The sequence below is a fragment of the Vidua chalybeata genome, chromosome 3, assembly GCF_026979565.1.
Source record: "Vidua chalybeata isolate OUT-0048 chromosome 3, bVidCha1 merged haplotype, whole genome shotgun sequence".
Taxonomy (NCBI): domain Eukaryota; kingdom Metazoa; phylum Chordata; class Aves; order Passeriformes; family Viduidae; genus Vidua; species Vidua chalybeata.
The window spans coordinates 35374045-35399206 of record NC_071532.1 but is presented as its reverse complement, the minus strand read 5'-3'; the positions used below and the strand labels follow the sequence as shown (position 1 = coordinate 35399206).

General features: G+C 42.6%; 1 protein-coding gene across 4 annotated transcripts in view; it reads left to right on the top strand.

The window, feature by feature from the left end:
* The window catches only part of PLCB1 (phospholipase C beta 1), a 354862-nt gene that overhangs the window by 3716 nt on the left and 325984 nt on the right, over positions 1-25162 (top strand). For 2 of the 4 annotated variants that reach the window (XM_053937774.1, XM_053937777.1), the window contains exons 1-2: positions 9906-10249; positions 20957-21034. In XM_053937774.1, coding sequence (XP_053793749.1) covers positions 10151-10249; positions 20957-21034 — 177 coding nt within the window. In that variant the 5' untranslated portion in view covers positions 9906-10150. Of the gene's footprint in view, positions 1-9905; positions 10250-20956; positions 21035-25162 lie in introns of those variants that run through there. The other 2 variants (XM_053937775.1, XM_053937776.1) reach the window with 1 other exon arrangement.

The window sequence follows — 25162 nt, the reverse complement described above, 5'->3', positions numbered from 1 at the left end:
GCAGTGAGGAAAACAAGTGTTCCTTCTGTTGGAAAGGGATAATGTTGCAAATAGCTTGATTTAGAAAATGAAGGAAAATTTCAGTGAGATGTCTATGTGGAATACTTGTACGTTGTGCTGCAAACAACATTTTTAGTTAAATATAACTAGGAATGTATACATGCATAGATTACATATGTGTAACACTTATTTTATTCACAAAAAGGGGAAAAAGCCTACCAATTCATTTTCTTCTACCTCAGAAAATTCCATACCAAATGTTCTTGTTAAATACCTAGCAATACAGTATGCTCAGAAAATGCTATCCCAAAAGGCTAGTTATTACAAAAGATTTGTGCCGGAGAACAGCCGATTAAAAAAAACAGAATTGTTCAGCCACCAGCAGTATCTGGTTTTATTTGAAATGCCTTTTTGTTTTAATGGACAAACTGTATTTGTCAGATAATTGCACTTTTAGCTTTGGTGGAACTAGATGGTCTTTAAGGTCCCTTCCAAGCCATTTTATGAATCAGAAGCACACAAAAGTAGCTGAGAGTACAGAATACACTGCCTTGCCAGAAACAAGCCACGAGTCACACTGGAAATTTGCTGCCCAGGTCACTCAGTGCCTGCAAACCAGTGTTTCCTAAAGCTCCACAAATTCAATGCCCACTCTCCCAGAGAGACCAAATCTGAACAGATGAGAGTAAGAAGTTGCTCAGGCTGATGCAATACTGAAGAACCTTGTGAGAATTGTAAAGCTCTTCCAGCTGAAGTCTGTGGAGATCCACTATATTTCAAAATAGAATTGCAGTTCAGGAAGGAAATGAAGAAGGCTGGCACCCCAGTGGCATATTGGAAGTTGGCCATTTCCTGCTGGTGAGTGATAGGATGTTAGAGCACTGCTGGATTATCCTCCTGGGGCTCTGAGCAATTTCTGTAGTCTTGGATCTTTGCAGTTTGGTTTGAACTTGCTCGGTGGCTCCAAACATTTTCCATGCTCCCACCATAACTGGAATTATTCCCTCCTATTAACAATCTGGTATTGAAAGACTTCTAGCACAAAGTGAAATGATCTTAGGTGAAGTACTGGGGCATGGGCTGAGGTGTACATGGGCATCCCCAGTGTAGGAAGGTGATGAAAAATTAAGTAGGGGGGTCTTGGGTGCAGAGACCTCACCCACAGACGAGACAAGGCCACAGAGCTGATCCTGAGGGCATGGAATCTGGGGATTGAGTTCCTCACCTTCACACTTTGTTATGTAAATGAAGAGCCTGACTATTTCCACAAAAAAGAATAGAGGGAAGCAGGTTTTCACCAGGGAAGAAAACTGGTCCCAAACCAATGCCTGTGTCTCCAGTGCCAAAATTTGGTGTGTTTTTATATTTTTCTACAATGAAGCTGGCATTTTTTAGCAATATTCCATGGTACAATTAGATATTCATTGTAGCTTGCAAGTCCCTTATCAGGTAATAGCTGTGTCCATTTTTTAGGTGAGTGAGAAGGTAGTTTTCAGAGATGAACAGTGGCAGGGGAAGGCAAGGAGCTCTGACTCTGGAATGGCTGTTTCACAGACTGTGGAGCCTGCCTGTGTGAGAATACAGTCAAATGGCAGCATTTTGCATCTCCTGTAAAAATGGATTCCAGTCATTCATTTGCATGTGACAAGGCCCATGTTAAGGGTCTTTTGAGCTCCTATGTCCCACTTCTGTCTGTGAAAATCATCTTTCCTGAAAGGAAATCAGTACCTACAGGTCAAGGGAAATCACTGAAGTGCCAAGGAGGATCAGTGCTGAGTGTGATCTGGTACTTGGATTTGAAGCAGGACTGTATTGCTCTGGCTTTGTAGTGACGAGCTCATGCTGTTGAATTTGTGGTGACTCTGTTTGAAATGCCAAGCTGAAATCACATTGCTGTTTCCCTTCTATTTTAAGTGTATTTCTGAACTAGTATGCAAAGCAGCTGTGCTTTAATTTAAATCCTTCTTCAATAATAGCTCCTATTATGCCAGCTTTGAGATGGCATCAATGACTAGAATTTTATTGACACACTTGGTACCACTATTTATTAAACACTACTCTTCAATTGGTATTTATATAATGCTACTCACAAGATCTTTTCCCTACACTGCTCTGTTGATTCTTGCTATTGTATCATATCTAAAACATCTATTTTTTTTTTGTTTTGTTTTATCAGTTGTAAGGCATGAAGGAGAACAGAGAAAACACTACTTGATTAGGTTTCTTGGAAATCTGGACTTGGGTCTCAGTTTATCTAAGACTTCTTGTAAGATTATGGTCTCTTGGGGCAGTGATAATCCTTGCTCTGAGCACACTTCCTTTGTGTCATTGAGACTGTAACAAACACTGCAAACTGCTAAAAATATGTGTGTGCAAAAGGAGGCTGCACTCCTGCTTGAATCCCTGGTGTATTACAAGTGTAGAAATCCTTGAACATATTCTTGATACTCTAAAAGCAAATAATGTCTATTATTCTGTCTTTTCTTAAATAAATAAAAATGTACTTTCTTTAATTGGCATCTACATTCAGATGAATTTTATAAGCAGATAGCCTGCTGGTAGATGATCTGGGATTTCACTGTGGCAAACACTGGAGGGGGAATGTTAATTCAAATGAGCACCTGTGCCAAGTATTCCTTATGACTGCTGCAAATCTCATTGTGCAGAGAAGTCAAGAGGTGTTTTTTATTATAGCCTGTGATCTTCATTCAGCTTTGTTTTGCTCGAAGTTCTTTAGCTGATGGCTGCTCTGAAACATAAGGTTTCCTTACAATAATTGCTTTTCCTTATTTGAGATTATATGTCATGACCTTTATGTGTTCACAAGACTACTAGGAAAATGAATGTTGAAACTTAAATTCATCATCAGCTGTTTCATCAAAATTGTTGCATAATCTCAGAAAAAAGATAATTGCAAGATAATTTATTTGCTTTCAGAGTGCCTTTTTGAACTTCCACCAAAGCTCATGGAATGACTTCAACCAAAGTATGACTGGGGTCTTTCAGTTTAACCTATTAGTCCTTTTCTTCTCACTGTTCCTGGAACAAGAGGACTTCTGGGTATTGTGGAGCTGAATATCTGATACAAAATGGGAGTAAGGCAATCAGCACTTTGGTGGTGATCTTGCAGTGCTATGGAATAGAGACAGTGCTGTTTCTCCCTCTCCTCCTCCTCCTGGCAGTGTTTTGCTGATAAATATCAAGATGTAGCCCATGGTGGCCTTACAAAAGGCATTTTTCCTCTCCTGTTGAACGTCCTCCCTTTCTCTGACAGTGTCTCAATGTCTCCTGGTTGGTAAATGATGTTTCTGATTGCTCAGCAGGCATCCTGTTAGAGCACATTGCCTCCCAGACAGCCAAGAGCTGTAGTTAGTGCTTTTCCTTGCCACACAGTGACAAGACCATCAGCAGAGCCATTCCTGAAGCTGCATGTTGTGCTTTGTAGCTCTCACCTAAACTCCAGAAAACTGTTCATTTCTGATGAAGGGTGCTCTATTTTTTTTTCAAGAAAATGCACTACATGTTGGAAAATGCTTATTGCAGATATTGATAAGACCATAAGAGTTTGGATAGGCCACAATTTTTTTCAGCTTATTATTCAGCTTTATGGTTATGGAGGACACTGCTGTGCTTAGACACTGGAAGTTGGGCTGGGACAGCTCATAGGTTGTAGGAGGCTGAATCCTTTCTACCATTACACCTGTTATTAATGACCAGAGCTTTATTCAGGTTAGCAATATTAATAACTTTTCAGCTTCCCTGAAAAGTAACTGGGAATTGTTTGGTGGTTGTTTTGGGGTTTTTTTGTGGTTTTTTTTTTTTTGTTTTGTTTTTTTTTTTTTGTTTGTTTGTTTGTTTGTTTTTTGTTTTTTTTTTTTTTTTTTTTTTTTTTTCTGCCATTGAGTGTTTCAATTCACTGCAGGAGATGTGGCTTAAAGACCTACATCACGAGAAAATTGCTCCAAGTTTTTGAAACATAGCTGAAAGCAAGTGTTTTCAGCTACGTAAATGGTGTCCTATTGCTTTCTGACTAATGTTTTGTCAGTTGTGGAATTTCACCCCTTACAACTGCAGGTTCTGTAAAATACCCAGAATTGTAATGAAAGTCAGATGATTCACAGAGGTTATTATAAGAATATTTCTGAAATGAGCTTAGAGAAAAGTGTTAGTGGGAAAGGCATAAAAGTTTCAAGTGGCCTGCTTCAAGAGAAGGTATGCCATTAAAATCTTTTTGTATTAATTTAGGAATATCAAGAGATAAAACAGCAATTGGGAAATCTAAAAATTGAAGATATATTGAGTTTCCCATTCAAAAAATTAAACACAAATTTTCTCCTTAACTTTTTAGCATCTGAATGAGTTGTAAACATTTTTTCTCTAAATGCTTAATGGAAATGAAATACTCCTGCTGGCATACAGGAGTATTAATTTTTAGGGTACTTAAACCAAGCCCTGGTGATCTCCAGAATCCAGGGCATGTGTATGCTAGGCTTTTTGCCTTTAGGAAAGAAATGGACAAAAGCCATCTAGAAGGACCTGAAGATGAATTCATTTGAGTTTAAGGAAAGAGGATTGGGCCAGATCTATGTACTCTTTTTCAGACTCATAATCTCCCATCTTTCTAAAGACAAATCATCCTGCCACCAGCTTGAATATATATATTTTTTAACTGTACCAAACTTGTAAGCTAGGCCAAGATGAATTAGGGACATGACTCCACCATGGTAATGGGAAATACAGCTGGGAGCTGTTAGTTAAATATTGCTCTGTCACAGCAATACATGTAAACGCTTTGTGGGAATTATGGATGGCAATCCAGAGAAAGTGTATGCTGACTCATTATGTGCATGCTGGGCATATACATAATAGAGAAGCATCTTTGTGCCTCTGAAAGATACCATGAGATTTCTGTAATTTTCAGACACTCGAAGAAAAGCACAAACCAGCATTCTTCTCTTTGCATGAAGCACAGAGGTTCCATTCATGCAGCAGCTACCTCATTCAGAGCACATAATTTCTGCTCTACAAAAGGGCTGGGGATTTTCAAGGCAATTTCTGCTTTGCAGCCCATTTGATATTTTTGTCTTTTAGTTCACCTCACAGCTCAGCTTGGATGTAAATTAAAGCAGGTGAGAGCCTGCTTTTGAGAGGCTTTTAATCTGCCTATGCAGCTGGGACAAAAGTTAAGAGCTAGAAGAGAACAAAAAAAGGCAAAGGTGCATATGTTACTGGGATAAACAAATGCACACCTTTGAAGTCAGTGGACCTTTGGCAGTTTACCCCACCTGTGATTTAACAAACCTGGTAGGCTATGAAATCGTTCATAATTAACTTCAACATTCTTAAATGTTTTATGGACTGGTTTTAACAATCTGTAAAAAAAATGTACTATGCTGTAAATTGAACAGGGAAGCAAGAACAGATTACAGTACCTAAAAGGTGAATTAACACTTCCTAGGGAATGCATTAGCTGACTCTTTTAACTTGCCATTTTAACTGTTGCAAGAATGGCAATTTTGGGTTCTTCCGGTAATAGTTTGGGGATTTTTTTAGCAGAGGTTAAGTAGGCAAGGAGTGTCAGGGCTTGCTGAGGGACGTGGAGAGGGGCCCATAGGATGGAGCAGCATCAGGGAAGGGCCACTCAAAGCAGGGCCCATCCCCAGTGAAAGAGTAGGGTAAGAGGTCTCAGTGGGTGAGGAATTCTGCTAGCAGCATCTTCTGTCCAAACCACCAGGCTTCATTCTTTTTCACACAGGGCGTTTTCTGGAGGATTGTGGACTGTTTCCGGTGACGTGGAGTTCCACAGGTGCCACCTGTGCATCAGGTCAAAATCCATCCAAAATAAAACATGGTCCCAGTGAATGTAGCAGTGACCCAGCCACTTGATTTACACAAAGACACTGTTTGTGTCATAATTTCCATTACTGTGCATTAGTCTTTATTCTCTCAGTATTTTAAAGACATTTGTGATTCTGATGTGATGGAAAAATTAAGATGATTTCAACAGGAAATGGACTCTTGTACAAGATTCCCCTCCCCTTCCATTTCTGTGTAGCAGCTGCTGTTGCCAGGCTGTCTTTGTTGCTATGGTGGTGGTTTGTGTGCCAGAATTTTATATTCACTCTTCAAGAGTCACCTGATTGAGTGGCTGTGCCACGGAAGTTATCAGGCTCACTGATGAAAATAAAGGCTGTATCTGACTGCTGTTCTGTGTGTATGGCAACTTGTGAAGGGAGCAGATGAAACATAAACAGATTCCAGTGGCCTCTGGCCATCAGCTTATGGAAGAATTAGCAGATGATCTCTCTCAGTAAATGAGTGTCTTCTGCATTTGGAAGGTGGCATTTCTTAGCACACAAGGCAGCTTCCCCACACCTTGTGGCACTTGTGTCTCCTTGGTCAGGTGTGAGCTTTGCTGTCTGCATGACGTGAAAGTAGCTTTTTGGCAGAAGGACTGAGCTTTAATGAGAGAGAGGGTCACATTTTCTGTATTTGTTTTCCACAGTTGTTCCATAGACCTTAATGATCCTGCTCCCACTGATAATTAGAGTACAATTTGACCCAATTTAAAATGCAGTAAGGATGATAAACTCAGCTTCACCAGAATTATAGCTTTAATCCCAAATCCTGCAAACACTTATGTTTAACTCTTAGTATGTTCAGTGCACCATTGCAGTGAAGCATTTGCAAGGCTGAGGCCCCTGCTTCTCTTCAAAATCGAGAATTACACCAATACACTCAGAATAGCAAGCAAAACAGAGATTTAATATCTATTTCTCTGAACCCAAATTTAAAACAGTAAATTTAGGTTTTAGTGCATTTCTTGTATCATTTCACAGAGTCTTTCTGTGTAGCTTTTGCCATGTCTTCATTTGACTTTGGTCAAAGCCATCTGTTATTTAAATCAGTTATTGCTCCTTTCCTGATTTGCTTACACACACATCCAGATGTGTATGTAAAACATTGTGTATTCAATTATTCCCCTGTAAATGAAATATTGGTACTAAGCCCCTTATATAAAAAATAATGTTTTATGGGTATATTGCATTCAAACAACTTGTATTAGCTATGCAAGGCAATCCTTGACTGTGTAGGCTGAGATTTTTGAACCTAGAGAAATGAAAGTATCCTGAAATAGTTCTTGCCAGCAACATGAGACCAGCAGGTATCACATCTGATTTGTATGATTTGGAATAACCACTCAAATAAGCCTATTGCTGAGTGGGTTTTTTTTCTGACACCACATCTTTCCTTCACTCTTAGAACTGGAAGGGGCTGAGTGAAGAAGAAATAGAAGATAAGCATTTAGATGTTTTAACTGAGGCCTTGGAGGAAGGTGTCTGGTTCTTCTTTTGCAAGGCTTGGTCCAGTCATTTAAGGACAAGATCTTTGTACTCTTTCTAGATGTAACAATCCTGCTGAATGGAGCTGGTTTCCAAGTCTCTGATCCCAAGCTTTGTGGAAAAAGAACTAGATTGAGACATGCTCTGAATCTGTGTTTGCAGTATGTACTAGGTACCAAGAAATGTGCTCCTTGCTGCAGCAGATGCCAGTGAAGCAATAGCAGTAACACATGAGCCAGCTATCTGGGTTGAAACTAAAATTCCCACTGGTTTCACAGAGTCTAGGATTTCAGCACAGGCTGAATCACAAACACTTTCCAGAACTGTTGTTTAAAAGGTCCAGGCATAATCCCATTTCTTTTTGTGCCGCTTCTTCCTTTTGATGGAAAATTCATTAGATACCTGCCATATGAAAGGTGTTCCTCTTCAGACGAATACTATCAGATTAAAATACTCAAGTCTGAAAAACCACAGAATTGCTCTAGACAAAACTTGATCTCTGTAATGACAGGCACCAGTATGTACCAGTATCAGAGCCTATCCTTATCCATAGGCCCACTTCTTCCATCTTCAGGTCAGTGGTTGCTGGGAGCCTATGGCTTCATCATGAATCCTGAGGTATCATAAATTGTGATTTGTTTTTCCCTAACAAAGACTGTAAATGAGTCCAGGTCAAGTGAAAGTGGGATTTGTGGGTTTGTTGAGAACTGCCACAGAAGTGCCACCATCCCTGGCAGGTTTACATCTTCCCAAGATCTGATTTCAGTAGACTACTGGGAATGCAAGAGCTTAAAGGATCATTAGTAAGTACTGTAGCATCAGTACTCTCTGCTCTTATTTTCTGGGGATTTTAGTAGCATTTTCATTCTTTTGTATGCAATATGAGATGAGATGAAAAGGCAGTTGTGAAAATAGCCCTGAAAATCTCTCCCTTTTCCCCCATCATGGAACAACCCCATCCGTCAGTGCAGCCAAAGGCAGAATTGGTTATTGTTGCTTTAAGTCATGGCAAATGACTGGGAATTACAGCACAGCAGGGAGAGAGCAGACTTTCATCCTGACTGATGTGGCACCCACGTTTGCAGGGAAGGTTAATAAGAACAAAAAATAGATCCAATGGGTTAATTGGCCTTGAAATGTGTCCGCTGTGTGCACAGGCTATGGTGAAGGAGCAGATTCACCTCCCACTAAAGGCAATCAAAAGTCTTTCATTGAAGGGGAAGAATCTGGAAAAGGCCCAGAGGAAAAGCTTTAGCAACTCTTCATAGTAAGAGCAAATCAGCAGTCCAATATGCTAGTTTTGTAGCTTTTTAATTAAAAAAAAAAAAATGGAACTAACATCTCCACACTCAGATTGAAGAAAAAATACTTAGTTTGGAGGAATTGTATTTCAAAATAGTACTAAGTTAAAAATACATACAAAGACATTTTTTTCTGTGTCATTTGCTTTGTCTGTAGCAGAAATTTGGCCTGCTGCCCCTAAATCCCAAGCGTCAGTTGAAAACCCCTACAGAGAAATTAGAAATCTCATGTGCTGTATCATCTGATGTTTTATCTCTGACTGCACAGGGGCTCTAACAGAGAGGTCATTTGCGGAGCACTTTGTTCTTTAAAAACATTTTCCTTAAAACCTCTGGATTTAGAATTTTGCTGGATGAGAGGATGTTTTGCCATCTTTATGCTTTCTGAGTTGAATATACCTAAACCTGAATTAAGGTCACATTCCTTTGTTCTGAAGAAGCCTCTTCATATTATGAGATCAAAAAGCTGTGGTAAAGCATTTTCTGTGTATTTAAAGCATGAAGCTTTGGGAATGTTTGTGCTACTCTTTCAATTAAAAGTTGTTCCTCTTTTGGCATCACTATGCAGGCTCAGTCAGTGCTCTCTGCTTTTGCCAAAACTGTTCCCTCAAAACTAAAACACAAGAAGTTTCACTCAACAGGAGGGAGAACTACTGCGTTGAAGGCGGCAGAGCACTTCCCACAGGAACAGCTACCCAGAGGGGTGGTGGCGTCTCCCTCTCTGGAGACATCCCAAAGCCACCTGGACACGTTCCTGTGTCACCTGCCTTGGAAGGGACGCTGGGCTGGGTGATCTCCTGAGGTCCCTTTCAATGGCAACCATTGTGAGATTCACAATGCGGGAATTTTGCGGCCCGCGGGAGCGCTCCTGGCCGCATCTCTCAGTGGGACGAGACTCACGGACACTCACCCTCGCTCCCTTGCTGAGCGTTTCGGAGCGGTACCGGAGCCCCACGCGTGCTTCCCGCGGAGGGAGGCGGCTCTCCCCTTCCTAGCGTCTCCTGCCGTCCTTCTGCCTGCCGGAGGAGCCGCGGCGGCCGGCCGTGACGCCTTTCTTTCCGCTCGGCGGAAGGCGGCCGCTGGCGGCCGGGAGGTGGCGCCGCGGCGCCGCCGGCGCTGCCCTGGGCGCGGGGGAACCTCGGGGGCCGAGCCTGGCGGGGCGGGAGGAGGAGCGGCGAAGAGGGGAGGGAGGGAGCGGAGCGGGCAGCGCCGCGGCTCCGTGCCCTGCGTGCGTGCGTGCGTGTGTGTGAGAGGAGCGGGCGGGCCGGCGGTATATAGAGGATGTGCCGCTGCATGGCTCGCCCCGGCTGCTGCCGCGCCAGTTCCTTGGGCCGGCGCCAGTGAAGCCTCTCGCCCTCGCCGCCTGGGCAGCCGCCTCCCTGCCCGCTCCCGGCGCCTCTGCCGGCCTCTCTGCCGGGTTTCCGGCGCCCCGGCGTCCCTCCTGCAGCGGCCGCTTCCCGCGGCTCCTCCGCGCCGGGGCAGAGCGAGCGCGTCCATGCGGTGCAGATGGCCGGGGCACAGCCAGGGGTGCACGCTCTGCAGCTCAAGCCCGTCTGCGTCTCCGAAACCCTCAAGAAAGGCGTCAAATTCGTCAAGTGGGACGATGTGAGTAGCCCCCGCTTCCCCCGGCAGGGGCGCGGCGGGGTTGCGGAGCGATCGGGCGGGAGGGCTGCGGGCCCTGCCCCGCTCGGTGCGGAGGGCAGGTGCGGGGCGGCCACAGAGGTGTCCCCGCCGAGTGCTGCCGAGCCGAGCGGCGGCGTTGAACCGGCGGCTGAATGCCGGGCAAACTTTCTCCTAGGGCTCTCCTGTCGAATTGCGCTTGGCCGGTGCGGGCTCTGTTGGGCTGGCTCCTTTCGCGAGCGTCTTCCTCTCCCGCCTCCCGCGTTTCGGTGTGCGTGTTGCCGCCTCTGTCCTCGTAACATAGTTGTTTCAACCTGTTCTCTCGTTCCATCTCCGGTCTCCTCCTCTCAGCCTTTCCTTTTCTTTCTGGCTCCTGCTCCTCTCGCTGTCTCTCTCGTGCAGGTGGAGTTGTCAAGCCCATGTGTTCTCCCAGTTTGGGTACCCTTGGTGACTTTACTTCCTTCGCAGAAGACACTCTTCTTTCTTGGCTCACTAGGGCATGAGACTTGCCTCACCATCACATCTGCTTTCCCTTTACTGCTTGCTGTTTCCCAGCCCTTTACGTTTGTATAGCCTCACATAGGAAAGGAGTGCGGTTTCCACCTCACCTTTGGTGGAGCAGCTGTTGGGCAGCTGGGATTTCTTCCTTGGCATGCTAGCTATGCCCGGGACAATTTCAGAGGAAAGGAGAGCTAAACGGCAGAGTTGCCTTTTTCAAAGCCTGCAGAGAAAGAGAGCAGGATGAGTCCTCTGCTAGCTTTTGCTCTGGCAGTCCCACACTGAGTGTGTGTGTCTCAGTTGTGCACGGAGGAGCAGGTGCCCCAGAAAGTCTGTGAGTGGTGTCTGGGGGCACAGAGGCATTGTGAGACTCGAGCTGAGGCAGAGAAATGGTTGGGAGAGAAGACATACAGTCTGAATGTCAGGAGAATTGTTGAGAATGAGTTGTTCTCAGAGCTCTTGTGCGTTTGCTGTGAGTTTGGCTGTGCTATAGATGTCCACAGCAAAAACTGGAGGGACAGCAGCGAGGGAGGAGCAGTTCATGTGGAACCACTGTTCTTGGCTTGTTGTGTCTTGCTCTTTTGCCGTTGCTTTCAGCCTGTCCAGCGACCAAATAGTGTGAGCCTGACCTCTGTAAACCTGTGATAAACACTCTCAAGGAGAAAGAGAACACAAGAAACCAAACAACTTGTGGTGTGAAGTTTTATTTACAGTAATAAGCTAACACATTTTTAAAAGGCTCAGCAAACTGACCTTGTCCACAATACCAAACAGTGGCTTGATATAGGTTCTGTATGTTTAGGAACTAGGCTTGAATGAGAAAACATTTTCTTTCGGTTGACATTTTCCTTAGGGTAGGAAAAGGCAGCCTTGTAATTGCAATTATTGTTTTATTTCTGGTAAGCTACCAAGGAATTTCTACGTGTGTATGCAGAGGTCAAGTTAACGATGATTTGAGTCTCCAGACTGAAAGTCCAAGCCATCAGGCAACAGTTTAAGTTATTAGAGTGCTATTTCCCAAATAGTAGTTGTATAGATAGAATTAAAAGATGAAGTGTTGTTCTCCATGCACAGTGGACCTGATAACCTGCCTGTTACAGGCTAGTTGGTAAAAAAATGTAAAATTGTAAACCTAAAGGCTGCACTAATAAAACATGGCTAAATTCTGGAGAAAGACCTGTATTTTGGGTTAAAGGTGTTACTCAGCAGTCCACAGGTGTTACCTGGAATATGTGACTGAATTGAGTGCTCTTGTGCTTAGTGGTTGCTTTCAGTGGCAGCCTTGTGAAAGTTGATGCCTATTTAGCTGCACTGTGATGAAGAATTCTAGTGTTAACTCATTGAGCGTGCATTATGTGTATATCCGCACATTTCCCACCCCTCAGCCCTCCTGTCTTGCCTGTAGTGTTCTCAGCAGTGGAAGCCCCACAGAATCCAAGGTTTCAAGGGAAGGGAGTTTCCTTTGCCACTCTGGCTCACACACTGATGTTTGTAATGCATCGTTTCTTTTCACTGTGTGAGAGTGGGAGTTCACTTCTTCCACATCGCCTGTGCACTGGGGCAGCCTCTATCCTCTCCTTGTTGTTCCCTTCCCTGCTGTTTTGGGTTGCAGTTTAAAGATGGTCCTACTGACTTTGCTTTGCATTTCATGAAGCAGAAGTGGTTGTTTTGAATTCTTACCACTCGTACCAAGTTTCAGCCCAAAGCAAAATTTTTCTAGCTGAGCTTTAAACCAGTGAGAATTTTTAAATGGGAATGCTGGAAGCATTTAAACGAGAGCGTGAGAGGTGTTGAAGGAATTCTGTGTTGTGTGGAGTAACATTACAGAAGGTGTTTGCCAGCTTTGAGAAGGACACTGTGGCAAGGTGTGCAGAACAGTCTGACAAAAGCTGTGGTGGTGCAGACTTGAAAACCAGTCCATGTGTGGACCTCCCATCCTAAGCCTCTTGTAGCTTTGTGCCTGGTCAGTAACTGAGGTCCTGCTAGCAGGTGTGGTACTGACATTTCTCATGAATCCCCTCTCTGAGGAACTGAAATCTGAGCACTGAAATCTGCTATGTGTCACCCATGAGCCTCATCCAGTGCCTGCTGCCCCTGCCCTGTGGGGATGGTCCAGCTGGAAAGGGAAATGCTGTGCCTGAGCTTGGTGAAGTGCAGAGGAGGAGGTCACATCAGCCACTCCAGATCACAGATCGCAGGTGGAAGGCTTGGAATTCCATTTCCTCTGCAGACTGTCTTCAGTTTCTAAATTGAAAAAGCAGTAGGATCAATTAAAAAGGTCTGGCTTTGCAAGACAAGTCACTCTTTCATGCCTTGGGATTGGATGTAATACTGCTCCCACCATCCAATGCCTCCAATGCCTAATACACTGTTCACAAATTCCATTTGGGATCAGGGTGTGAAGCACTAAAGTCAAACAGTTCATTGTTGTCCTGTAACTTTGCTTCTCCTCACAGTGTTTGTGTTGTATTCTGTAACAGTATTCCAGGTCAGAAAGCAAATTTTAGAATGATCTCTTGCTCTTGGTGTGTAGTTTTGGATTCACAAGGCACTGAGCAGAAATAGCTGCTCTTAGAATCTATGAAAGATAAAAGTGGCTGGTTGCTTCTGTCTTTTTTTTTTATGGCTGTATCCGTGTGTGTGCCTGGGTCAGATAGTGGTTGGCTCAAGTTGTTTCCTCAAGTTGTTTCATGAGTTGAGCCTCTATAGCTGCTTCTCCCTGACTGCTGGGAGAGGCTCTGAGCCTCCTGACTGCTGATCTGGCTTTGAACAGCTGTGTTCTTGTATTCCGAGAGAGAACTGAGAGAGGGGGAAGGCTGGGGAAGGACTGGCTGGATCCCCTCTGCTGTGGTTATAGCAGTTTTTCCTGATGAGAGTTTAAAGTAGTTTCATAAATAAAGGTAGTTAAGTTCACAGGTGAAACTTTTTTGGTAAGAGTTTGAGCTTAATGTAGCAGAATGTGTTGCTAGGCTGAGAAGGGTAAGGAAACTTGAGTATAAAGAGCAACTTCTCCCAGGAATTACGTGTCTTGAGGGCTGAAATCTGCCCTGGCTGACTCCTTTCCTTGTTTTTGTCTGGCCTGTAGTGGGAACAAGACAGACATGACTGAGTCTTTAAGTAGCTCAACAGCCAGAGCACAGCTGAGCTGATATTTTCTGAGAGCTGGAATTGGCACACTATAGCAAGTTAATATGATGGTATATGTTCAAAAATAGGTTTGTTTTCATTTCTTGCTTTAAAGGCTTTCTTATCTTCCCTAGTGATAATATGTACTTTGCATAAAGATTTTGACTGATCTCTCTCTGTGGCTCACACTATTTACTTTCACTTTTTAAGTTACGTATATTGCTAAGGTGAATTCTGCCTAAATTGAGGGCCAGGATTCCAATTTTCTAGCCGCATCTTTTTTTCTAAGCATTGGATTACTGCAGCAAACCTCCTGACAGGTAACATTGCTTAGTGGCTGCAGAACTTCCCCAGGTGTGCAGCAAAATAGAGCCCAGGTATTTTAAATTTTTTAAATGCCTTTCTCTTAGAGTACTTTGTCTTAATAAAGCATTTTTGAGCTCAGAGTGAACACTCTGGAGATTTGCAGGCTTCTTTATCTGTTTAGAATGTTTTAAAGAAGACTATCAAGGAGTATCCCCTTTAACCTTACAAGTAAACATAACATCAGAGCATCTTTTTTATGGATAAGCTGAGATTAAATGAATAAACAACTTGGAATTTTTCAGAAGTTATTTTAAGTAACTTTTTTCCTCCCTGCCTTTTTTTGTTTGTTTTTAAACTGTGCACAAGCCTGCCACTCCAGTACATTAGTGAGGACATGAAAAATGAGAGACCATTGTTCTGTGTGTATAAAACTAAAACAATAAGCTGAAGAGTTTATTTTTTTGTGAACGCTTTTAGTCTGGAGCGAAGAGGTCAAGTCCGGCATTCCAGAGTTTTTGTTGTTTCTTCTTTGTTGCTAATCTTTATGTAGTAAACAAGTATCAGCTCTAGGCTATTTAGAAGTATTTTATCTGAATAATTGTAACTTGGTCTTTTGCAACACAGGAGATTGAATTTACAGTTGTAAAGAGTTAATATTTAGTAAATCAGAAAGCCTGAACTTTATTAATTCTGTTGGAAAGCTTTTTATAACTTCAGTGTGGGGGGGAAAATAAGATTTGGATCTGCTGCAGATGGGTTAAATGCCTGTCTGTTCAAGTCAGAGATGACAGCTCTATTAGTGGGGTTTTGGAGCCCTTTGGAGTATTGGTGGATACATGGGAAAGTGAAAAACAGAAAACAACTCTGAAATAAATGAGCATTCTTTGAGAGAGGGAAGTTAACTGGGAATTTGGGTTGTGCACTGTGTGCTTTCCTCACTTCAGTGTTTGAATGCTCAAGACTGTTTTGGTTTTTCTAACAAAACCTGGAGTGATATAGTTAATACAAAATTAACTCTTGCAGTCAATTTCTAACTATGCAGTCTTTGATCTATTATAAAGTAAATGCTTCATAAGCACTTTTTAATTTATTTTCACGAGGCCCATTAAATGACAAAATGTTTCCAGTTGTACTGTTGAAGATCCAAAAAAAGACCGACATTAAAAATCTCCTAATTTTTAATCTGTGACTAGATACCTTGGACCTAATTTTCAGCCTGCAGTGCCACACTGTCAGATGTTCAGAATGCCTCCCCAGTGATTTCAGATGAATTTGAGCTCAGCATCTCTGAAAATTAAAAAATGAAATGTGGAAATATAATTCCAGTGTTCTCTCAAAATCAGAAGGCAGCATTTATGTTGATGAGCAGACTGGTTTAAATTATTTTCTCAGCATCACACAAGAACTCTCTGGCCATGGTGAAAATCTTCCTGGTTGGCATTTCACTGCCTTTGCTCTGAAGTTCTCCCTTTATTCTGTGTTTCTTGACTGTTTAGCTTGCAGCATTTGAGGACTCATACAAACAAATGCAGTAAGAGGATCATTAGCTTGACTGTGAGGATATCCTGAGAGATGGGTTGGGGTAGGGCAGACTTCTGAGGAATCCCACTCAAGGCAGATCTTTGAAATTTGCAGACTTTGATCAGCAGAACAACGATTTCTGTCCTGTGGTGCCATCACCAAAGTTTCTCCAGGGTTTAACAACTCTGATAGTGAAGGATATCTTGCATGTTCCTGTTGAACATGTGGAATTTCATTTTACACTTCTGTAAGATCCATTCCAGTTTTGTTTTATTTTGTCCTTCCAGCACTTATGTCACCTTCCCCAACACTTTCTTCTTTGCAACCTGTTCACTTGTGGCAGCTTTGGTTCCTCTGCCCTCAGTGAAAGAGGGCATCTTTACCCTTCCAGATTATTTCAGTGGTTCACTGCAAATGGGGTGGGAACTTTCTCCCTTTCACTTGTAGTTCAGCTGTCCTGAGGAATTTCTTAGTTTTGATTGTCTGGGTAATCCTGTTTAGTTCCAGTCTGAGTACATTCAGTGTATTATGGAATTCTCAGCTAATGTGTCTGCTGACCCTGTGGAAACTGGAGTTCTGCTATCCCTTCTCCTTTGCTCCTTCTGTGCTTCCCCCAGGCCTGGAATCCACCTGATTTGTGGAGTGGCAAGAGAGCTCTTTTTAGGGGCTGTCCCCAGGTCTTACCCTTTTGCTCAACCAGATTTTAGGCCCTTTGGCCAAAGTAAAAGACATGTTCAAGAATGTTTTGCCTCTGCCAGAAAGAGTCCGTACTTCTTCGCTTTGTGTTTCAAAGCAGTTTGGCAGAAATTTTCGAGAAGATTCAAGCAAGTGAAATAATGATGTGTAAAATTTTTCAGGTTATATTTGGGGATGTTCAGTGTCTCTGAAAATCTGAGGCAAACCCAGGAAAGAGCAGTCAGCCTTAATAAGGCAGTGTCATGAGCCCTATTTGTCAGAAGAGCTGAGGACAGAGGCTGCTCTGCTTTTCTTTTTAAAATCTGTTGATGTGAATATTGACTGCAGCTGTTTCTAAGAAACATCATCATTATGTAGATGTGATTTATTAAAACAGAAGCTCTTCTGGCTCATGGTCATGGAGTATAAAAGGTTCCATCTCATGCACAGCCAGATCATGGTGGTGCTCTGATAAATAGAGACAAAAAGGAGCTAAACCCAAATTTTCACCTCTTCACTAATTATCTTTGTATGATGATCTTTACTGGTCAGTAGCAATGGAATGGAGGTGGCACTTTTAGCTCACTGGTGTTACATGTAGTCTGAGGGCCCCACTCTTAAAATCAGACCTTGAAGCAGTTACCTGGCAGCATTTAATTATGGATTTGTTCATTGATCCTTTCTGCTTGTGCTGGTAAGGATCTGCTGTGCCTAGCTGGTAAGGATCCCAGAGTTCCTTGTGGCACTTTCTGGGTACAAAGTTGAAACCTCTTTGTTTCAAAGTATAAAACAATGACTATTGCTAATGCAGGATCTGAGGTTGAGCAGCCAATTAGGAGGCAACTTAATGGAGTAAGTAGAGAACAGCTACATTACTCCTTTGAATTGAAGGAAAGTAGAGAATTGGCCCCAAGTCAGCAAATAAAAAGGTGGAGGACTTCTAAAGATGAAATGAAAAGCCCTTCAAGAAAATTATTCTCTTAAGCTGAGGCTGGTGTGATGCACAGCCAGGTTAGGGCCACTCTTTTTCAAGGAATTGGCAGGGGCAGTCTTTTGGTAATCAAGGCACTGCTTGGCATGAGCACCCACGGGTGGCATTTAAAGAGTCTGATAACCGATGGGCATTGGCACCATTGACTGGGACACTCTCCCTTTCTCTTTTCCCTCTACCCCTTCTGGTCACAGCTGATTTTTGCCTTGGTCATCTCATCCTGTACCTTTTTAATGTACTTGGAATTGCCCCTGGAATCTAGCCTGCTGCTCAAGGGGCTGCTTGCTTTGTTGATATCCAGAGGGATGGATATAGCATATGGGCTACTCTCCTACTACACATTTAAATTTCCAAACCCTTCAGCTTCAGAGATGGGCAACATACTTTTTTTTTCCAGTTTTATTCTCACTTTTGGATCTGAGTGGGTTAGGGGAGATATGAATGTCTACCCCTGATTTGTTTCTCCTTGAAATTTTGTTATTTTAATTTTCCTCCTCCTCTATTGTGTTTTGTCCATAACCCTTTTCTTCAGAGTTGTGTGTGGTTGGTCAGTCTGTTCAGGAGAGTTACGAGGTCAGCTCTTTGGGTGAGGAAATGGAATTAATGGACTTCAGGATACTCATAAATGACTACAGGTGTGTCTTATGGGTCATAAACCACAGCCATTCCCTTAAAAGTACAATAATGTTTGTAAATAAATGCACACAATTGTTCGTTGAAGCAAATATCTATTTCCGAGCCTTGAACTGCTGCTTTCCTTGAATGTATATTGCAAAAGGGGCTTTTCTGGAGTCCTTTTGATTGTTTCCTGCCTTTGCAGAGTAGTATAAAAGCAAGAGACTTGTCCCAGGTGACAGAGGGCTCTGCTTTACTCTGGAGTGGGTGGAAGCACTTGCAGAGCTGACTCAAAAAGTTTATTTCTATGCCTCCACACCCAGAACTGAGTGTGGCATTTGATGTCAGGGCTTTACAAGAGTGATAATTAACATGTAGAACATATAAAACATGATGCACATGGCTTTTATTGCTGCTGCTGGCTCTATGGAGGAGTTTCTAAGGCACATCTAGCACAAATACATGTGCAAAATTATTCTCAAATCCTCTGGCAGTGTGGGGTTCTCATGTTCATCAGCACGTTAATTGTGCTGTGCCTGATGTCAGAGTAGTAGAGTTAATTAAAAAAAATCCAACCAAACAAAACCCCCAACACAACCAAACAGCTTTCTGTAGCAGAGATTCCCAGAGTAAGACTCAGCCTGTCATGATAGCTTCCTTTAGGCCACCTCATAGGTATTGAAGGTTCTTTCCCCTCATCCTCTGCTTTCTTGAGTCTGATTTTAGACAACATTTTACACATCTACAGAAGTATCACTGTGATAGCTATGTGTCATCAAACACACTTTGGTTTGAAGCAACCGGTTTGAAATGATGAACCAGCAAAATTAGTTAATCCTAGACATAATTGCTTTGTGTCTGTTTCCCATCACTTCCTTCCCTTTCCCCATGAAGTTACTTGTATCTCATCCAAAGGCAGAAGGACACTTAGTCTTATCTTTCCTCATTTTATATTTTCATGCACAGGCTGCATGAGATACAACAAAATAAGCTAAAAAAGGAGACTTATGTCTCCAGAAAAGGGATATTTTTTCTCCTTTTGAATGGTGGAGGTCTAAGAACCCTTTTTTTGGTGCTTGTGGATAAAGACAGATTCCTTCAGGGTCTGATATATTTTAAAACCAAATTTACATTTTTCTTCAAACAATATCCAACTCTCAGGTGTACAGGATGTTAAAACCTAGGAAGAAACGGTGGGGAGAAACAAGATTCTACAAATTCTGCATGTCTGTTCTTTTAGGGAAGGGCAGTGTTTTAATGAAGGGTCAGTGACAGAGCTTTGGGCCCATCTGGGACATTGCCATGGCACTGGCACTGCCACACTTGTTCCCAGCCTCTGAAAACTCCTGTGGCACTCTTTCAGTGTCAGTGCACCTCTGGACAGATGCAAAGCCTGGAACTTGCAGTTATAAAAATGACTTCTACCCTCATTGAAGGGTTTGATCTTTTATTTCTTCTTAGTCTAGAGCTTGCCCTTCAATTTGCATTTCTCTTGTGCTGAGATTGAAAAAAATATGCTTGATGCCATTTTATTCTTTCACCTTGCTGCCCTGGAGGCTCCTGGCTGCTTCTGGGCCTGTCACTGAGCTGCTTTGGCTCTCAGTTTTTCTAACTGTGAACTGGGAGTAGTTCATCTTCCCTGTTTCAGGAATGCCCCTTGCTGGGAGTTCAGTGCTGTGTCACCAAGGGTTGTACTGGTGACGTGATACAGACAAGTGTTCTTGCATCAGAGATGGCACTTAGAGAAGTTAAGTTTTATTTATTTATAATAGTTCGCTTCCATCACCTTACTTTGTGCTTATACTGCACAATTAAACATGTTGGATTTAAACTTGAATCTATTACAGCCCTTTTTTTTCCCTCCAAGCAACATGGGCTGACCTCACACATTACTGCTTTGGAAATAGGTGAATGCTAAAGCTGTAAAATACCTGCAGCACCTCCACAGAAATAGAAATCCTTTCTGAGGAGGAGCCATGTGTTTAGCCTGGGTTTCTGGGGAGCTGAGGCTTAGGCAATTTTTCTGTATCCCTTATCTTTTTCCCTTCTGTGCCCCTTCCATAATTCCTAAATTGAGTTTGAAAAATGGGTGGGGTCTTGAGATAATAGTGTCTTTATGGATGCTGTGAAAAATAGAAGAGAAAGAGAGGAGAAATCCTATTAGGAGCAGGCTGCACTGATGTCAGTTATTGTTAGGCACCAGGGAAGCCTGATGTGAGAGATGAGATGAACTCCCACCTTTGGAAAGGCTTGGGTTAGAGCTCATGTCTCCTGAGTCAGATATTGCTGTCAGTCAGAAGACATGAATTTGTAGGTAACAAGGCTGCCTTGCTCAGCATGCTAAGAAATGGGTCTGGTTTTAAATGACCTGAGCTATGGATGTTACCAGATTAGACAGGTTTTCAACCAGTTTGAAAGTGATGTGGAATACAGATATATTCCCATTACTAAAATGTTCATGGTTTGATTAAAAAAAAAAAAAGATAAATTTTAATGACAAAAGTCTTAAGGCAAAGAATGCTAGTCTATGTTTTCTAGGCAAATTCAGCCATTGTAAAAGTAAATTTTATAGGTATTTAATGTTGATATCTGAAGGTGAAGTCAGATCAAGGTGGGCAGAGGACACTTAACTGTAATGTTTTACTGTGTGGGCTCTAGCTTGACATTCAGGGTGTTATGCCTATTTAACTTCATCCACTTCCAGCTTTTCTGGGTTAACTCCACGTCTTGACAAGTCTGGAGTTATTAGGTGCTGTCTCCACAGCAATGGAAATACATTATGTCAGAAAAATGGAGATGAGGCAGGTGATACTAAATTCTTTCAGTGACATCTTGCTAGTGATACCTTCAGGGTAATTTCTAGATGTTGTAATTCATTAACATGGATGGCAAAGCAGCTTGTGCATAATTATGTGTTCTGTGTGCTGACATGGATTTTTTGTTTGTCCTTTCTCTGCCAGGACTCCACTGTTGTGACTCCAATTATCCTCAGAACAGACCCACAGGGATTTTTCTTCTACTGGACAGATCAAAATAAGGTAAGAGAAAAGCTTCCACCTCCAGAATGATTCTTCCTTTTCTCTGTGGTATGATGTGCAGTCCTGGCACAGCAGACAAACATTTTATCAGCTTATTTTCCGGAGAGCAAAGATGAGCCTGTGGCTCATCCCTGGTGCACAAATCTTGGAGAGCTGGATGGAAGATTTGGTAAATTCCAGCCATGTTAATGCTGGGATGCCCAGTGGGGTGTACAATTGTCCTGGCAAGGACAGGAAAGATCCATTTAGGATGCTGTTGTGGTTCATACTTGGCTTGTGGTTTCTCTTGCCTTCTGCACGTTGAGGATTTTGTCTGTTGTGCATGGCAGAATTCCCAGAGGCCCCCGCTCCCTTTGAATTCTTCCTCCTTAACAGCCACGTGCTCTCTGGCCGTGCCTGGTGGGCCACGTCACCAAGTTCTTCCTGATCCTCCCTGGACACTTTCAAAAACATTCCGGTGTGCTGAGCTCACTGCTGAGGCTGGGAGCACTTGGGAAAGCTCACAGCCTGATTCATCACTGCCCTGCCCCAGTTCCACATCCTTGTCACCCCTCAGAGCCACCACTGCCATGTTCCCAGCTGCTGGAGGCTGGAAACTCTAGGAAACACAGGGAAAGAAGGCAGCACCCTGAGCACGTGGGTGCAGCTTGTTTCACAGACAGGTTTCTAATAGAAAATGAGTGTTGCAATTGGTATTGTAAAACACTGTATTGAAACTGGGAATTGAGTGAGTTTCTCCTCGTTATAGCGATGAATTTTCAAGTACTTATCAAGTGAGTGCTTGTACTGGCTCCCGTTGAAAATAGTGTTGAACTTGGTAGTGCTTGAGCTTTGGCCTTGTATGAGTATCTGCCAAAAACCCTGAATGTGTGCTTGTAGTGTTCTGGCTGTAGAAACCTGGTTTACCAGTTGTGTAGCTGTTTTTCGGGAGTTCTTGTTGATTTTGTTTAGATACCAGGACAAAAATAGCTTGAGGAGACAGCAGCCATGAAATGTGCAGGCACATTGAGGAGGCATTTTGCTGTTACATTAGATTGTGTTTATCTTCCTGTGTTTGCTTTTGAGAGGAGATGGAGCAGGGTTTGGAGTGAGTCTATTTGGAAACCATATTTTCTAATTTTCTAATGAAAATCCTGTCTTTGCCTGTGCTCCTGCAAGGTTGTGGTGGGTAACAGTGAGTTCATCTGTTGACAGGGCAGAGTTGGTTTAAATTACTGCCTGGAGCAGCCAAGTGAGTGCCCTGAGAAGCTGAAGGCTGTGACTGATTTACACTGATCCTGTGGCTGTGCCAGGACATGGTGCAGCCTTTTAGCTTGTTCCTTCCCTTGCATAAACTAATTGTATAAGCTAAAAAATAACGATGAACTTTGTAAGAATAAGTGGAAACCCAGAGTTGATTGGAGAGTTTATTTCACTTTTAATGTGTTTGGCGCTAAGACCTCCTTCAGTTTCCTACTGTTGTCTGTAAAAACAATGTCTTGAAGCAATTCTGTGAAGAATAGCTATTTATAGAATTGTTGTTCTCATATTTGTGAAAAAATGTATTTTTAATGCTCAGAGCATTTTTTAAAGGTTGGGTATTTATACAAGAGGTTTAAGTGTCAGTTTGATTTTTAAACTTGCAAATCAAGACTCTGTAAAGAACAAGAGGGGTTTTTTTCTGGTTAATAATTCATGGCAACTAGGTGAAGCTTGTTTCTAAACACCATTCTAGCAGTGCCTATTTAAAGAAAGTAAATATATATCTACTGAGGTACTGATAGTGCAAGGACTGGAAAGGAAATGCCATTTTCTGCTTTTACAGAGTATTTGGGTTCACGTTGATTGCAAGATTGCAAATACATGAAGAAAGGAGGTTTATATAGGAGATCCTCTTTAATTTCCTTCTCTTTGTGTGAAGTCATCCTGTGATGATAGCGGAACTATGTGAAGAAATATGAGGACCATACACCCTCTATGTGATTACTTTCTCTTTTTTCCCTATGTTATTTTTTTTAAGCAATTGCTTTTGTCATGAGCAAAGCCTGCTATTTTCTGTGTGTGGAAAGATAAGCCTTGCTAAAGCAAGTGATGAAGTGGGAGAAGACTGCTGCCAGCTTCCTTGAACAGGCATGTTTTTCTGGGAGCTGACTACAAAAGGTGTGGAGATGAGGCCTGAGCAGCAGCCATCCCTGAAGCCATTTGTGTGTCCTGTTTGCCAGACCCTGTGAAACAGTAAATCACTGCCTGGACAATGGTATGCTGCTTAAAACAGGAATCTGCCTCCTTTGCTTGCTGTTGCCTTATGAGTAAAATTACACAAAAATTACACGAATCACTGGGAGGGAAAAACAAAACTAACAGAAAACCACTCCCCTGTGCTGTATTTTTATTTAGCTTAGAGAACTGGTGGTTGTAGCCCTGCAGCTTTCCTGAACTCGTTGGCTGGTTGAGCTGCTTCTGGCATTGTTTTCTTGTTCCCTTCCTCCTCTGTTTCTTCTCTGTTGCAGGGAAAGGCAAATAATATGCAGTGTTTGCTGTCTAGCAGTGGGTTTGGGCAGTCTTTGAGGCTGCTCCTGGTGCAGTCAGAGCCCAGAACTGTGGTGGAAATGGAGAGCAGCCCTCCCTTGGTGCTGCTGGCCCCAATGGGAGCTCTCCTGATGCTCACAGGGTCTGCAGCCCCTTCAGGGGATCTGGGTGGTGCTGCAGTTCAGCAGATGAGGGCCCAAAAGGCTGATGAGGGTTAGGTTTTGCATCCATGACCAGTGTGCATGGTTCACTTGCTTTCCCTTGTAGCTTTCTGATAAAAAAGGTAGTACCAGTTGGCAGTTTCGAGGAGCTGTATGCTCCTCATAGGCAACCCAAGATTGCTAGTTTTAGCCCCATGGAGATACTTTCCACTTAGGGTATGCCACATGTGAAAGATAACTTAAATTGGGTGGCAATTTCTGTGTGTGAAAGTCTGTTAAGTTATTTCATTTAAGCCCCAATCCTGCAGTTGGGTGAGACCCATGTGGTGTCCTGCATCTTGACATGCTCACTGTGCATTTGCATATTTCAGCTTACCTTGTTGTCATCTGTAGGGGTAATCCTCCAAGATCAAGGCATCCACAGCATTTCCTTATTTTCTGGTAATAGCAAGAACACTTGATACCTTTTGTTTTGAACAGATGGCAGGACAGCTTTCTGATGTTAATTGTATTTTTAGTATGAAATTCTTTTATTGCTGAAAATTCTGGAAGATTTTCTTCTTCATCTGTATGCAGACTGCTGGCTGATTCCGTATTATTACTTGAATGATTGTCAACATGGACTTTAAAAGAAAAATTAATTAATGTGACAAACTTATGTCTGTTACTTATCTTATTGTTTAGGTAATGTTTCTTAAATGCAGCAAATCCAGACAATATTCATTGTGGTGTTATATTTTTATAACCTGACTAAAACATAATTCAAATTCTTCATTTTTTTTTTTTTTTACATGGAATGCCATTTCTTCCATTTGTTCTTATTCTGGTCATGAGTGTGGAAGAAAGATAAATCAAAATTTACCCAGGTGAAGAGAGTCAGCTAGAGTAAAAAGGAGTCATAATCAAAAGCATTTTTCAGGAGATGAGCAGAGGCTGGAAGCACTTGGTGTATTTAGCCCAGCTAGCAAAGCAAAGCCAGACAAAGACTGATTTCTGTCTATGGATAAATATATAAATGGATGCATAGGAAACTAGGAGAAGAAAAAGGTATTGTCAGCCAGTTTGTGCATTACTACGCCTGCATCCTTTGTCTGGAAGTTGTTATGCAATCAAAAGCATGTTGGGAGAAGGCACTTAGCCATTGACTCAGTGCAATTCTAACACTGTGCAAGAAAAGGAGGGAAAGGAGGAAAGCAGCTTTTGTGCTGGATCCATTTAGGGGTTTAAAAGTCTGAGGATGGTTAATATGCTGTCCTCTCTCTCACTAGCACATACTGATTTATTCCCCTTTATTTTTAAAGCTGGGCAGCTGCAGTGATGTGGCAGCAGGCTGAAAACACTGAGGATGCAGACCCAGTCTCACCCACTGCACCAGGAGAAGAGATTGAGCAGCCTGTGTTGTGAAACTCCACATAAGTGCCCAGTTCCTGGGAGTCAGCAGCAATTTCTAATGTCTGTT